Here is a 16704-nt window from a genome sequence, read left to right as displayed (position 1 = left end):
CCATTACTCGAAATCGATCACTGGGTAGAGGCAATTATCGTAAAGTTTCTTGCCCAGAGAAATGCCTTGCCCAAACTGTTAACACAACACCATTTTAACAGCAAATGCACCAAAGAAACTCAAAAGTTTAGGTTCATCAATGAAAATGAGTTGATGTTGAAAAGTTGAAAATGAAAATGAGTGCATTCTTCCGCCCGTCAGCTCCGTGGTGACGCAAGCCTGTTAATTTTCTTCTCAGCAGCCAGACAATTTGGCCGTAAAAGTTGGTCAGTGGTCATGGTGAGTGATGGACTAATATTAAGTAATCCTAATTGCAAATTTAATACTCAGAAGCAGAATTATTAGAGCAGACAGGATTTTAAACTATAGACGCCGAATATACAGTTCTTCTAATGCTTATGTGTTAATGATTAAATATGAAACGACACTAAATCTAGGATACGTGTTGATTGAGCAAATATCTCTTCACGAACGATATAGTTAAGCCTTGTTTTCTCGGAGCATAGTGACGATTTTGATTTTTGCGATTGATTCAGTTTCGCTGTTAGCAGGATGATCATTGCTTACTTCATAATGTAGATTTTAAAGGATCTGTTTTAGCCTGATGCTGCGAGTTTGCTGTGGTAATAGCAAATTGCACGAGCTTTCGGAACATACTGTAGTTCCCTAGTTATGTGCTATGACGAATGGTGTTGAAGTCAGTGAGTCGTTTTTTAATGTAACTCTTTTGTTTGGCTTGAGGCTGCTGGCTGTAAAGTTTCTGTGTTGTTATTGTTTTACTTTTTGCTTTCACATTGACGCTTTGTGTTTTTCCCAGCTTTACATAGGTTTGGTCATATTTTACGTCTGGCATAGCTTATTTCAAGGCGTTTGTAAAAAAAAAATTGTAGTATAGTAACTTAAAAATTATGAATATACGAAAGATATGGTTGTGCGTAACTTTGTTATTTATTGTTTGTTTAATGCTGTCCTACAATCAACTTTCGGTGAAGATGTTCTCGCTTAAAAATTCCCAGAGGTAAGCTTGTTATAGCTTATAGGCTGATTTTTAGTAAAATATAAGCACACAAAACTGAGTGACGAAACCAGATTTAACGTACTATATTTAGTAGCTAACTGCTCTTGGCTGATGCTGAGCTGCGTCGGAGTCTGCCTCGCTTTCTGACCTAGTCTTATTCTGAAACGATCCCTGTTCCATCCTCTGTTCCCTGTTCCAAGTACTATATTTAGGTTTACTTTTTTTCACAGAAAAAAAACAACATTAAATAAGTCTTATAGCGAACGTTTTCAACACTACATGGTGTCCTCGTAAGGAGTAACAATCATGCAGTAATTTTATCTACATCTAATGAAAAAATACAGTAGTTAAAGACTAAATTTATTAAAAAGAAAAAATAGCACAGTAATTAATTCTTCTGACTAGCTTAACATCATACACATGAATTCAAAGAAGGTGACTACATTAAACAAATCACAGTGCTCAGGTAATGAAGTAAAATATATTGAAGAAGTGGAAAAATTAGCATTATTGGGATGATACACGGGAAAAAGAAGCAGAGGCAGGGATGGAGGAACCACGTGGGCCTGGGCCCACCTACTTTATTTTCTGGGTGGGCCTGGCCCACCCACTTTTGAAAGCCAGATTTCTTTGAAAAGGTGGCGAAAACGGCAAATCAGAGAGAGAGTTCCAAAAAAAAGGTCTTCACTTATTTGCTACACAGTAGTTTGATTATTTTTGATAGCTCAATGATGAAATCCAATCTTCAAACTTTTCTGTTGAGTCCACTATTGATGTGCAGCACGTGTGGTTGCGTGTGACTGGTGGAGCAATCTATCAATCAATGTAATTATGCTCTCTATGGTTAAGAACAGTGATATCATTACATATGCACGTACTCTGTATACTGCTGCATATTATTACTCCCAGGTGGTATTATAACTGTGTGTGTATTGTTGCCTTTTTATTGGTGTGTACATCGCCACATTTTGTACAGCGCTATAGAACAATTCAACAATTTTGTAAATTTTTTGACCAAATCCGGCCCAAAAATGGAAAATTTTGCCTGTTGGCACGAAAGGCAGTTATGAAAACGCAATGTGTAAACCAGGGGTCGGCAACCTTTTTCTAACAGCGAGCCAAAGCCAAACTTTACATGTCTTGGCGGCTGTAGCCCATTAATACCAGTTTTGATAGATTCAGAGGCATAATTTCAAGGCGTTTATGTAGCCTAATGCTTTCAGAATATCGGCTAGTATAGCCTAGTAATATCCTTGACGGGAATCAGCTGAACAAATTCATAAACATCAAAATCTTTGCTTACTGCACGCACAAAATACTGCCAGCTCAGCTGTAGGCTTATCTGTCGTGTCTGTGCTCTCATCTATTGCCATTGCGAAGAACTGTAGATATACAATAACTTTTTGCTAGATGTTACGTTCTCCGATATCTCTTCTTTTCGTCGAGTTACGGTTCTTGTTGAAAGACTAATTAGACCTATATCTGAAAAGTAGTTTTTTTTCTCTGGACATATGTTTTTAATAACATCCATCTTACACCTTTTCCCAAATTCTCCATCACTATACGATTTCTTGTCTTTTTCTTTTGATTGTGCTACCTTGTAGGCTAGCAAAAGCATTTTCTGATTCATTGGTTTTCCTTTCCTTTGTAACAGAGAAATTTGCTGTTTTAAAGTTATTTTTGAGTAGATTAACTTTGCTGTTCCTTGTTTGACCCATTAACTTGGAAAAAATAATATGTTTTGTATCACAATGGCGCTTTATGTTGAGCTCTTTGTTTATACAAACAGAAACGCTGCAAATCAAAGACGTAGGCCCACTAAAATGATTAATGAAAAGTACTTGTTCTTCCATTCGATTATACTGTAATAAACCACTGGCCTGGCCACATAATAATATAATTTGTAAAGGAGCGGCGGGCTGGATGATTTTTCTTGGCGGGCCGTAGGCTGCCGACTCCTGATGTAAACGAATTCAAATATTAAGAATGCAACAATGTTATGGAGGTCTGGGGGGCGAAGCCCCCCAGAAGTTGGATAGACTTTGACTGCTGCGCCTCTGGGCCCACCTACTTTTAAAATGGTTCCTCTATCCCTGAGCAGAGGTCGACAAAGATGAACTTATTTAAACAGCTTGAATCGATGGGCCACAAACACAACAGTCAAAACTAACAATTTTATACGAATGGTAAATGACAGAGAAGTTTGGGAGACCATGATCATTGATCGCCAAGGTCTGTTTCAGAACAGGCACAAAATCATCATCATATTAAAGAAAGTTTGTCGGATAATGCATCGCTGTCAATTCTTGCTACAAATCGGCTGCCGAGAAACAAAACGGATAATACATTTATTAGTTAAAGTTATTAAATGTTGTTGTTATGAGTCAAAATACATATCTTAACTAATAATTGAGATTGTTGCTTTTTTTGTTGGTTGTGGTAAATGTGCGTTAATGAAGCGAAATATAATTGGAAACAATTCTATTTCGTTGAACATGAACAATTTATCTGGACAACTTTCTCAAAAGTTTTAACAGTTGAATATTTGAAGGGTCGTGGGAATATATTTTTTAAACGGAGTTGTTTAATGGTATTTTATTGAGTGTTTTTTATCAATTAGTTGGTGTGTCCAAAGACCGCTTACGTCTCAATCTATCGGCGACTAGGGACAATATATCAAATCTCCGGCGCAGGGTACACCAGAATTCAGGAGTGTGCAAATTTTGTTATTTAAGAATAAAATCTACATCATCATATTATACTGTGAGACTCAATTCAAAATGGCCAGCCTCATGGCCGAAACACGGCGTCTATTCCATCTGCAGTGCACAAGCTTAGATATGAAACAAAGAATTAAATATGACTTGTAGCCTGATATTTTTAAGTAGCCAATGAAATAGCTTTTGGTATTGTAACAACATTGGATAGCATTTGTCTTCAGGATTTCCTTTCCTTGTTTTTTTCCCCTCAACTAAAGTAAATGCGTAGTCAATACATAGAGACAATTGTTTTGTGTGCGGTGAAGTTGACCTACAACTAAAAGGTGACAGCGCGCATAAACAATTTTCAAAGTCGTCGAGAAAGCCGAAAGTGTTGAACATATGGAAGAAGATTGGCTTTGCAACCACCGTGACAACGAATGGCAATGGCTGGCATCTGCGTGGTGAGAACATCAGAGCTTGATTAACTGTATTCAGACTGGGCTCTCAAGGGATTCCCTGAGTTGGGGGGAAGCGCCCACGGTTTTTGAGCGTTTATTACGCCTTTGATATGCATGCTGTCAGTTAGATATTTTACCAAGTGAAAGAAAATTGATCTGACTTTCCAAAAAATTTAAACGTGTCTTCGAATCATATGTATACCTATAGCTATAACAGATTTATTAGACAGGCATCAAATCGCAAAAGTTAGATGTAAATTATAATAAAGAAACAAGGCTTTAACTTACTCTGCTTGAGATAATGATCATTATTAATGACGTCACGGTATTCCCACGGTAATCACACTTTGCGCTCTGTCTCTCACACTAACAACCACAACGGCTCATCAACTGCCGAGAAACCATTTATTTTGTAATTATCCAGCCGGCAAAAGTGCGACATTATTATATCGACTCAACGTTTGACCACAGTGCTTAGACGTGAAAATTGTTTATTTGACTTCAGTTTGTTTGGAAAGATGCGAAGATCGGAAACAAGTGTTGCTAGAGATGTAGGCAGATTTGGCTACAAGCCGCAAAAAATATATTCTTACACAGCTAACAATTCCACTCTTATTGGGTTGATTCAACGTTTGGCAACGTTGAATCAACGTAATAATGGCGAATTTTGCTACCTGGGTTGTAGTATAGAACTAGCGCACGTGACAGTTCAGAGAGATGGGTATATACCAAATATAGGATGCACAATACACATCAATATCACAATTGGACATAATCTAAGGCAGGCCAGATGGGTTTTATTAATTCTTATTTTAATAAATTCAACCTGGCGCACATGGGAAGGTGTGAATTAGTAGATTTATTTTGCTGAAAAAAAAAGATGTACCAGTATGTGTTAGATTCAGGCTTAGAGACTTAGAGAGAATTGTTTTTCATCATCATAAGCACAGGTAAAACTTAGATTATAACCGGAAGCTCAGGTTTCATTGTACTAATTTTTCTAATAAGATTTTCATTTACAGATTGATAGCATATGTAACTGGCGATATGGATAGAGTAACAGCAATGAACGCAGAAGAAGCTTTAGAAAAGGTTTTTGAAAATTCGGATGACGAAGATGATAATTTGCATGAGCTGTATTCATCCTATTCCGATGATAAAAGTGAGATTGCGCCTTCGACTGCTCGTCCGCTTGAAGATGATTTGGAGGAAATTAGAATCCCTTTAGGAGCAGTTGATGACGATGAGCCAAGCACAAGTTCCATCAACCCCTTTTGATGAGAAAGTTGCTTACTCCTAATAGAATAGTAAGAAGCATCGATTCTGCTCTCGAAGAAAGCAATTATGACCCTTTCACTCCCAAGCAGTAAAGAAATGCTGATTGGAGTTCTGGAAAGGCCAAAAAATCCTAAAGACCCTGGTGTCAAAATTCAATGGCAAACAACACAACCGGAAGCAGCAGGAAGACAGAGTACTGTTAATATCTTACAAAGTTCCGCTGTTGTCAGAGGGATTGCGAAAGACGTAGATGGTGAAAGGAGCGCCTGGGAGCTCTTCTTTACGGAAGAAATGGTTGAAGGGATTGTTGCCAAAACAAACAAAAAGATAAGAGAGTTCTTGAGAAACCTTCCTGAGTATATGTTCACAGACAGTCGGTATACATATTTACATAAAACAAATAGACGAGAGGTATATGCTTTCATCAGTTTGTTATATTTACGTGGTCTGTTAGGACAGGCAAATCACAAAACCGAAATGCTATTCAATAACCTCCAAGGAAATCCAATATTTACTGCAACCATGTCAAAGAACAGGCTCAAATTTCTTTTCTTACACATTACGTTTGATGACTATGAAACCAAAGAACAGCGCTGGCAACATAATCGCTTCACTGCCCTTTGCGACCTCTTCGAGAAATTCAACGAAAACTGCAGGAAGCGCATCGTACCAGGAGATTATCTTTCGTTAGACGAAACACTATACCCTATGCGAGTTCAAGTTAGCTTTCGGCAATACAATCCAAATAAGCCGGCGAAATATGGATTATTATTTCGATCATTGAATGCATGCCGCTTCCCTTACACGTTCACAGCTGACGTTTATGTCGGGAAGCCAAAGGGAACACCAGGACCACATTACGTCAGTGGGACTGAGGAAACTGTTCAATCGATCGTGCAAAAGATATCGGTAAACGACTGACGAGGTAGAAACATCACGTACGATCGGCTGTACACCTCAATACCGCTGGCCAACTGGCTTCTGGATCGTGGTGTAACGTCTGTCGGAACTATAAAATCTATTCGAAGAGGGCTTCCCAAAGACCTTTTGGACACTAGGAATAGGGAAGAGTTCTCTTATAAAGTTGTCTGGAAGACGGACAAGAAAATTTTTCATTTTTATTCATATGTGGTCATCTGGTCAACACAAAGAGCACTGGCAAGAGAAATGTCCTCTTACTGTCTTCAATGCCTCCATTGCTTGGCGTTACCAAAGGCGATAAAAAATTCAAACCGGGCATTTACAGATTTTATGATTTTACAAAAGGAGGGACTGATATTATAGACCAAAGGATCGGTGCATACTCCTGCAAGTCCAAATCTCGGAGATGAACTATTACCGGCTTTGCATATATTTTGGATACATGCAAAGTAAATGCATCCACAATAATGGCCCTCAATAAACGCATTGACCCAAGAAAACAGAACTCGTTCGATTTTGGGTGGGAACTAGTTATGCAGCTTGTTCGCCCACAAATTGAATTTCGACCCAAACTTGGCCTCACAACAGCTCTTCAAACAAAAATTGAAACGATATTGGGCAAGTAAGCCAACACCAGCAGCTCGGAGCAAGGACCGCTCACTGAAATTCTGCATTTTCACGGATCCAGAAAGCGGCGTTACGACGAGTGCATGAAACGTTGATGAAACCATGAAACACATCGTTGTTGTCGGCGCAAAAAGAAAAAGGGCAATCTTCCGAAAGTTTTGAGCCAATGCCAACGCTGTGGTACAGCTGCGTGCAACCAGCATTCAGTTCGTTTATGCAAAACCTGTTTATAATTTTGGTCCGTCCCGTTAGCTCAGTGGTTACGCGCCCGGTTCAAGATTGCGAGGCGTAAGTTCGAGACTGCTCTCCATTCAGCGGCACCTAGTGAATGGAATAATTCGCCGGCAGCAACACTTCAACAATCGGAAATTTCACTCTTTCAATCTCGGTAACTGGCCCTGCGTCAAGAGCCTCTACAAGTTTGCGAAACTACCAGGAATAACCAATCAAGGGTTTGTCAGTCCAAGGGTAAAGATTCAAAACCAACCAACCTAATATTCAAAATGAATTACGAGCAAATGCATGTTTTTTTCAGCAATTTATAAATACTGTTTTTGGTACGTCTTACTCGTACTAACAAACGATTGTGTTTGTGGTTTCTCCCTGTAAATACGTGCGTAACTTTTCGTGTAGCGGTTTCATCATTTTCTCTCGTCGATATCGACGTGCAATATCAGAACCTGCAAACTATGTCGTTTATACGATGCAATCGTGTATATACGACACACGAAATAACGAAATTTGACCTCTCGGCAAGTATCTAATATTCTTTCCACATGCGTGGCACCCAAGCTGGAAATAATTCACATTTACATCGATTGTGCGTAAAATAGGCTATTTTCTAGCTGAAAAGCACCGGTGAATGTAAATAATCGTCAATAAATGTGGATTCAATGCAGTTAATTACATTATAAAATATCATCATGTGACTAAGTGTTTCTCATTGCAATACCGGCATTGTGCAGTAAATAGCGTTTCTGCTTCAATAATATTTTAGTGAGGACTCACATGTAAAAGTTATTTTGTTTGTATTTACTGGACTACCTTGTTGTAAACAAGTATTAGCACGTTTGATTATGCGTGATGATAGCTGAAATAGTAGGCTATGCGTGTAGCCTACATCTTGTATGCAAGGCTAGAGTTATGGCGTACTGTGCTTTATTTACTATTTTGTTCATTTGCAACGTTGAATGGGCACAGTTTCGAAAATCGAAGTAATTTCAAAGCAAACATTTCTATCTTTGGTGTTTCACAACTACAAATATCATTCGTAGAATATACTATTAATAATTAATAAATTATGCCATTATCGTTAACTTCTTGCCTGAGAACAAATAAGTAGAAGAGCTGTCGAAATACGTCAACCAACCTTCAGAGAAAAATTGACCATTTGTACGTCGACTCAACGTCTTTAGTTGTTGAATCGACGTAAAAATGGCCGATTGGTCAGCGGAGAACAAGCACATGGAAATGGTTTTATTTCTGTTTGTTTCAATCGCAGCAACGTTTTTACGTCGATTTTACGTCGTATGACGTTGGATCTGCGTTACAATGATAAGATTTGAAAACAGGAAAACACGATCAAATGCAAATGAAATCAGAAGACGTTGATTCTATTCAATACCGTATTCCAGCGAGCGAGTTATAAACAACAACAATAACCACGGTTTGTTTTGTAATGGCATGATACAAGCTAATAGAGACGGTTTACGACGATGCGTAGCGGCCGCCCGTGCTGTGAAATCTTTTATTTGGCATCACAACACTCGGCTAAATTAATTTTGCTGGTTGTTCTCGCGCGCCAGTGTAAACCAGCTTATCCTTATGCATGGCTTACAAGCGAGCAAAACTGGTCCTTTTTACATTGATTCATCGTTTGCAGACGTTGAATCAATGTAAAAAGGACCAGCTTTGCTGACTGGGTTGTGTACCGTAGCCGTTGCGGATGAGGGTGAACTTCTTAGAAAAAAATGCGCCATTGTTGCATTATTACAATGTTGCTACAAATAAGAAGGCTCCATTACCAGTGAAAAACGAAACAAATCACGCTGTTCTCAATTTACACGCTGATACACAGCTCGTACAATCTGTCATATTTATGTTGATTCAACGTCTAGCAACGTAAAACTAATGCCAAACTTACCGAGTTTTCGAGCTGGGTATAAATTGCAACGGTCTGCCGATGTTTAGAACAATCCAATCAGCGAAATCAGGAATTGTTTATTTACTACGTTTCTGCAGAAACAGATGCAAAACAAAAGCGTAGTGCGAAAATATAAAGTTACAGACTTTTCGCATTCTATACCCACGAGTTACGTCATTTTACATCGGTTCAACCATGATGATAATAAATCAAAGCTAAAGCAGCAATGTGCTGTTCTAACACTTATCTTTTGAAACATAACAATAAGCGATGTCCACTTGTGCAGTCATTGGAGGCAGCCAATTTTACAATAAATCAAATTCGTCTAACGTTGATTCGATGTAAGAATCCTATAGGCGATCGTGTGCAAGCCTTCTCTCATCACAAACTTGTCGATTAATTGAATCGATTCAACAGCTGATGATTTTGAATCGATGAAAACATGGCACTTGCTGCCATCAGTCTTGTACGAGGTTTGAGATATATCATTCATAGCATTATATACCATTCCCCATTCCCCAATTTGTAAAGTGATGCATTTGACTTGTATTAGACCAGCGGTTCTCAACCTGTGGTCCACGGACCACTAGTGGTCCGTGGGCATTTGCCTGGTGGTCCGCGTGCAAAATCTGAAATCGTTGTTTTTTAACCCTTGAAATCTATTTTTGATTAGGTCATAAAAATTGTTATCAAGGCTCATCCACTAAATTGTCGTCTCTTTGGTTCATTATGTTCAAATATGGATCTTAATCATCAACAGCTACTGATGCATACTCAGTACTCACGTTCGCTGGTTATCAAGGGGAAAAGTGTTTAACAGACTGTTTGAGTTACGTGATGCTGTGAGAGAGTTTCTTGGAGAGAAAAAATCCAAACCAGTTGCTCATTTCAATGATAGCTTTTCGGTTGCTGTTCTGGCTTGCTTGGCTGACATTTTTGAACAACTGAATAAACTTAATTCATCGCTGCAAGGAAAGCATACAAACTTAGTTACCATCCGTGATAACGTGTCAGCTTTTACGAAAACACTTGATCTTTGGAAGACAAGATTATTGCAAGGTAACTTTGACATGTTTGATCAATTGAATTTGTACGAATTCACGGAGAAACCAGAAAATGCTGAAATCAATAAACAACTGTTGATGAATTTTATTTCTGATCATAGTCAGTCACTGCAGGATCAATTTAACTTCTACTTTGATGATTTGAACGTTGATAGTCTTTCGTGAGTTTCCAGTCTGTTTCTTGCACACATTGATTCATTAAAGTTACCAACATTGGAACTGAACCAATTCATTGACCTGACCTGTGACACTACTTTGAATATGTTGCATCCGAGAGTGAGCTTGATATGGATAGAAGCTTCACACGAGCATCCACAACTTTCTCAGAAATCCTTAAAAATAATTTTACCTTTTGCGACATCTTATCTTTGTGAATGTAGATTTTCTGCATTGGTTGCAATAAAAACAAAGTATTGTTCTCGACTTGAAGTCGAAGATGAACTCCGATTGAGTCTTTCAAGCATTACACCTCGTTTGGATATGCTGTGCTCAAATGTGCATTGTGCAAGCTCAAGGCTAGCTTTAAATGTAGCATTTTTTTAATACTAGCTACTGTTTATGACTTAGCAACCAATAAGTGACATTTGTTCGTTACAAGGGGAGGAGGAAGGAGAGGGAAGTAGTGGTCCGTGATTGAGACACAACTTTTTTAAGTGGTCCTTGAATCTCAAAAGGTTGAGAACCTCTGTATTAGACAACTTATCCAGTTCGAAGTTTCTTCATTATAGATGTGCGAATTCATTTTCAAAATACATTCCATCAACATATTGTTGTTTTTTCTGTCGATATTTGCTTCATTTCGCCAATTTCACATTAGGGGGACATCTAAAAACTGATAGACAAAGCAACCAAACTTTGAAGTAGGTTATTCCAAGAAGAATATGTCCGTTGGGTAAAATAAATGGTTTTGTTTCAGTCACAGACAGAAGTAACTGTATGCAATTTACGCCAGACGCAAATCATCATGCAGTGTCTTCTTCACAATTAATCAAATTACACGCGCGATAAGCTCATTAGGCGACTCAGCTTGGCGGCTTGGCGCCTTTGAATAAACGATCGATGATCTGTCACTCTTCTTATAAAAGAAACCAACCAGGCACAATCTGCTCTCACTCCAGGAGCAAATCAATGAAATATGTCAAGGTACATGCTAAAAACAGTAGAATATCTCCCAAACCGAATCAGGTACAGCCACGAAACTTTACATACATTTAGCCAAGTAATATTTAGGAAAAGTCAAGAAATTTCAGCTTATTAGCACGTATGCTTATTAAAATACAATCGTTTGAAATTGGCGTGGGCACATTATGCCGACCCCAGTCTTAATACGGTTAACACTGACGGGGTGAAATCCTCACAGCGACTATTTTCTCCTCCTTCAATATTTCTGCTGTCTATTGCAGATATACAAACGAGCTTTGTGAGCTTATAGTGTCTTTGTTATTCTGATTATAGTGTCTTTGTCATTCTAATTATAGTGTCCTTGTCATTTCAGCTCATGCGATGTGGAACTAACTAGAATCAAGCAAAGAGCTATAATTGAAAACATAGAAAAAAATGTCATTTTAAAAGAAGGAAACAGCACGAAGAAACGAGAAAAAGTAATATATTTCAAGACGCCTAGAAAACTTAATAATTCTTTTTCACAGAATTCTTGCACTTATAAAAAAAGTAAGTAGACGTTTTAAATACATTCCGCTTGCTAGCGTACGTCTTAATTGTCGTTTATTGGTTTGTAAAGACGGTATTTTGTAGATACGCCTTTCCAGGCCCCCAGGTTCTGTTTAAATGTTTAATTTCCGTTTTATTTTTGCTTATTTGCAGTTTCTTGGACAATGTACACTTTTGTAAAATCAGCCGCTCAAAATTTTCGCCAACGTGAAATTGTTCGCCGCACGTGGGCGTTGCTGAGTTATGTCAACGGAGGCATACTGGAAACAGTTTTTGTTGTTGGAGTGACATCACAAGATAATCAAAATCTACTGGACGAAGAAAGCACCAGATATGAAGACATATTACAGGTCGACGTTGACGACGGTTACAGGTGAGTTGCTTAGACTACCTTCTTTACAGAACACATTTAATTATATTACAGAAATACAGTTAAAGAGTCCAGGTGCAAAACGATCAAACTATCAAAACCAACTTTTCGAGTAAATTGAAAATTAAGTTTGAGATTGATTGTTTTGTGGCGGAACCTTGTTATTTTGAAGCGTTATTTTGAGAGGTAGTGATCGTTTGGCTGCAAAAAAAGCTGCTACATAAAACTTTCGATGTTGACACCATTGGTAAAATTCAAAAATTACAAATAATGGAGTTTGATCGTTATGTACCTGGAGTCCTGGACTCATCATTTATAGAACACAGAATTGTATGGTATTACAACAACTCTAACCGTACAGTTTGTCTATGTGGAGGTGAATCACTTGGTTTTAATGGATGCTTTCGACACACAGTTTTCTGAGCTCTAATTTGAATATCTCCACTCTAATAAGAATGTATTTTGAAATAATGTTTCGACTTTTGGTCATATTTTTTATGCAAATTCTTTTCATTTTTAGAAATTGCTTTGTAAAAACGGGAAATGGAAAATTAAAAAACTTTTGCTCCACCAAATCAAACTCTAGTGCAAATCTCTTACTTAGAAAAATATTTCACAAATTATTCTATTGCTTTGCTTTTAAGGAGTATTGGTCAGAAAACCTTAGCTGGGATGCAGTGGGCAAGTGAAAATCTTCCGGATGATTATTTTTACTCTTCTGCTGATGATGATTTTCTTGTAAACATTGGAGGTGTCCAAGAGACTGTAGATGAATATCGAGAATTTGTTGCTGAAAAGCTGTGGCCAGAGTTTCCTATACTTTGTATATACAAAAGTCGAATAGGCGATTCTCCGATGAGAGAAAGTCGTTATAAATCTTACATTCCTTTTGAGGAATACGTGTGGCCTCACTTTCCTGACTATTGCCTAGGGGGAATGTATACCACCTCCGTGAAAGTTGCCAGTATGTTATGGGAAGCTTCCAGGACTCAACATGTAATCAGAATGGACGATGTTTGGATAACTGGAATATTACGACAAAAAGTTGGGATACCGAGGCAGTATATAATAACACTTAAAAATCCATTAGCGTTTCATTTTTCCGGGTTTTCAATGCGAAATTCCTTAGAAACAAAAGATTACGAGACGATGGAATGGAAAAAGATTTATGACATGTTTAGTACAAAGGATATATGTACTCGTGAATAGCAACGTTGACAAAGGGGCCCAGGAGATATTTTTGGACCCGGAATGGTTTTAGGGGCCCCCAACCATTCCAAAGGGGCGGGAGATTGAAGAAACCGTCTCGTATTTGCTGGATATGGTGCGTTTTTCTTAGAAGTGTCTGAATTTGGGGTTGAAAGTCTCATTTTTACCGAGCATAAAATTATCTTCTCAACCGTTCTGCTCGTAAATGAAATAGAACAGAGTTAAATTTCACGTCACTTCCAAAACATTTTTACAGCATGGCGTTTAGGTTTAAGCCAAAGTTTACCAAGGCCAAACAAGAGGATAAAGTGAGATACCAAAGGCCTAGTTTTTTTACTGAAACGAAAAAGTTGAGAGGTAACTCAGATACAAAAAATGTAGACAAAGCAGTTGGGGTTTATTGGGCTAAAAAACTTTAAACTATAGCAGACTTAAACGTTTTGAGACACAAATACGTTTAAAATAATTTTATAAAATTATTGGTATTCTATAGCACTTTCACAATCATGTTGCGGTTTTGAGGTATTTATATTTAAAGTTTTTTGACAGAGCCAACTGTCAAGAAAAGTTGTAATTGTACATTTATACGCTAACTTATATAGACTGCTGGTACCATGAAAAGTTTGTTTTGTTTATGCAAAAGTTATTTGGGCTCAATTGGTTATATTTGGGCAACTTTCGCAGCTCACAAAAACTAACTTTTTCCCACAATTGTGATCGCGACCTTTATATATCGTAAGGAATTGTTCAATTTTTTATTGGTAGAAACGTAATTCTTGTACGGTAACAATCATGTTTAACGATTTTAATCAATTTTAGCATGAAGCGTTTATTGCAAAACTGATTAATTCTTATAAAAATCATGACTAGTACAATAGGCTATCTTACAACTTCCTGTGCTTTGTATACTTGATAGTTTTGCTCTTATCTTCAGTGTTGCTTCGTAGATTGCGTAGTAGGCTAAGTTAATTCTGATATGCTTCTATCGTCATAATTTCAATCATAAATTTCAGCGAACGGTGGAGAATCCGTAATGAAAGTTGCGTCTTTCAAGAGTTATTGTCGAAATGAGCCGGTTTTAGACTAATCAAAATGTATTTTTCATTGTTTGTTTTCAAAGCTTTTGAGGCGTTGCACAGTGAATAAAATCACATTCAGAACATGCATAAAAAAGGCATCATACTGGATAAAAAAACTAACAGAAATTGTGCAACACATACAACTACCTGCAACGCAACTGCAATGATGTAGGGGAGACCGGGGAGAGATGTTACAGGGGTGGGTTGTTACACTCCCTTTAATTTATTAATTATATTATTCCAACCGCTGGAATTAAGTTTATTGGTTCAGACGCTTGTTTTCTCTTTCCAAACAAAGTTTCAACTGTTTTGAAAGGTGTAGTAGCAAATTATTTATGAAAAGTGGTTTTGGGGTATCAAAAGTAAATTTTTACATTGTCAAAGAAAATGTGATTTCTATAAAGAGAGGAGTGATATCTTTTTGGTTTCAAAGTTACTGTAGGCTTCAAGTGCTGTAGCTTAGATTAATTAAAAATATTTTGGAGCTGATTATCAAATGTTTGACATATCTAGACATTATTCAGTCAACCGCCATAGGGGTGAGTTGTTACAAGGTGTAACATCTCTCCCCTACCAGAAAATTTACCTAATTTGGTATTTAAATAATAAATTTTTCAAATTTTAAATTGCTCAAGCAGTTAAATTATGCTCCACTTCATCTTCTTTGGAAGGTATAGCCTACCAGTGCAGCATCTGAAATGCCTTAAACTGCAGCAGCATGTGTTGAATTGGAGGATTTACCTGAAGGCATAACAGCATCTCGGGTTTCAATTCGGCCCTTTCCGAAAGCTCCAGCAAAAGTAGGTAAACATACTTCTCGAAAACGTTATTCTGCTGTTGTTACTTCTACTCCCGAAAAAAAGAAAATAGAAGATGCCTTCATTATCAGAGAAGCTAAAAAGACTGGCCACAACAAACAAGCCAAGCGAAACCTTTTGAAGAAGAATTGCAGTCAAAAATCAAAGGAGTGGTTCTGCATGGTGTGTGATGATTCATACTCAAACTCTGCATCAGGAGAAACATTGATTCAGTGTGTGCACTGCAAAGGCTGGTCTCATGAAGCTTGCACTGACTTTGAAAAGCAATATGTCTCTGAAAACTGCAATGAGTAGGCCTAGTTGGGTAGAGATTGTGTGTTTGCTACACCCAGTTATAATGCATTGTTTTTGGTGATGTTGTTACTTGTTTGTTCTTGTTTTTTTTTTCAATTAAACTTGGGTGTTCAATAAATTCTGACAGACTTTGTTAAATATGACATCAGTTTTAGATGTTTTCTCTTAAAAGTAGACTTCTTATTTATAAAAAATAGCTGATACCAGTCTAAAAAAAAACTGTAACATCTCACCCCATACTATGTAACATCTCACCCCGATACTGGGGTGAGATGTTACAACTGACTCATAGGTATGTAAATGCAAATATTTTTTTTAAAGCTCAATTTAAAAAATAATTAAAGTTGCGATTATAACAACCAGTCATGTAGCAATAGTGTATTAAATTTGCAGCAACTTTGCGCAAATAGTAGGAAAGAAATCTTACGTGAAGCTATCTTTCTATTCCGTGAGGTCTCGTATTTTTTCAAAGAGATTTGTCGGCTGTATAGCCGGGGCCGTTGACAGGATTTCTCGGCCCGGTACCAATTTATTTTCGGGCCCCCTTCATCGACAATGTTATGAATATAAAGGTTGTGTACAAACTTTTATTGATGTGCTGTTAAAATGATTTTAGATGACCGCACATGCCGCTCAAAGTAGAAAATTAAGAGGAATATCATTTATATAAATATTATTATATTTTCAAAGATTTGTTGTATCCACGAATTTCCCCAAATGCGCAATTACGCATTAGGGATTTCTCTATAAACCGCGACATCATTGCTCTCAATCACGATCTTCGTCGGTATGTTTAAAGTTGTTATGCAGAATTAAAAAATGGGTGAAGAAAAATATTTCGTGTTTAAAAATCGTGGTTAGGGAAATCACTATACCCGGAAGGAGGTCCGGTACTTTACCATCTGACGGCTGAAATGGCTGTTTTAACCTCTGATGACAATTCCTTTAGATCTGATTATGTTACTATATCGATAATGTTTGAAGTCGCAAGGAATCTTTTAAATCCGGGCCCCCTAAATATTTCGGGCCCGGGGCCAAAAGTACCACCTAGA

The 16704-nt window shown here is 37.6% G+C and overlaps 1 protein-coding gene across 1 annotated transcript; it reads left to right on the top strand.

Moving 5' to 3' along the window:
* The first annotated feature begins 915 nt into the window (after window positions 1-915).
* LOC145771212 (lactosylceramide 1,3-N-acetyl-beta-D-glucosaminyltransferase-like) lies at window positions 916-14530 on the top strand. Its single transcript, XM_082582946.1, has 4 exons — window positions 916-1018; window positions 11707-11882; window positions 12036-12255; window positions 12897-14530. Exons 1-4 carry the CDS (start codon window positions 963-965, stop codon window positions 13459-13461), a joined length of 1017 nt encoding a protein of 338 aa, XP_082439072.1. The 5' UTR covers window positions 916-962; the 3' UTR covers window positions 13462-14530.
* Window positions 14531-16704: the final 2174 nt, after the last annotated feature.

The sequence above is a fragment of the Aplidium turbinatum genome, chromosome 5 (assembly GCF_918807975.1).
Source record: "Aplidium turbinatum chromosome 5, kaAplTurb1.1, whole genome shotgun sequence".
NCBI classification, from domain to species: Eukaryota; Metazoa; Chordata; class Ascidiacea; order Aplousobranchia; family Polyclinidae; genus Aplidium; species Aplidium turbinatum.
Note: the sequence above shows the minus strand (reverse complement) of the source record. Positions and strands in the feature narration are given on the sequence as shown.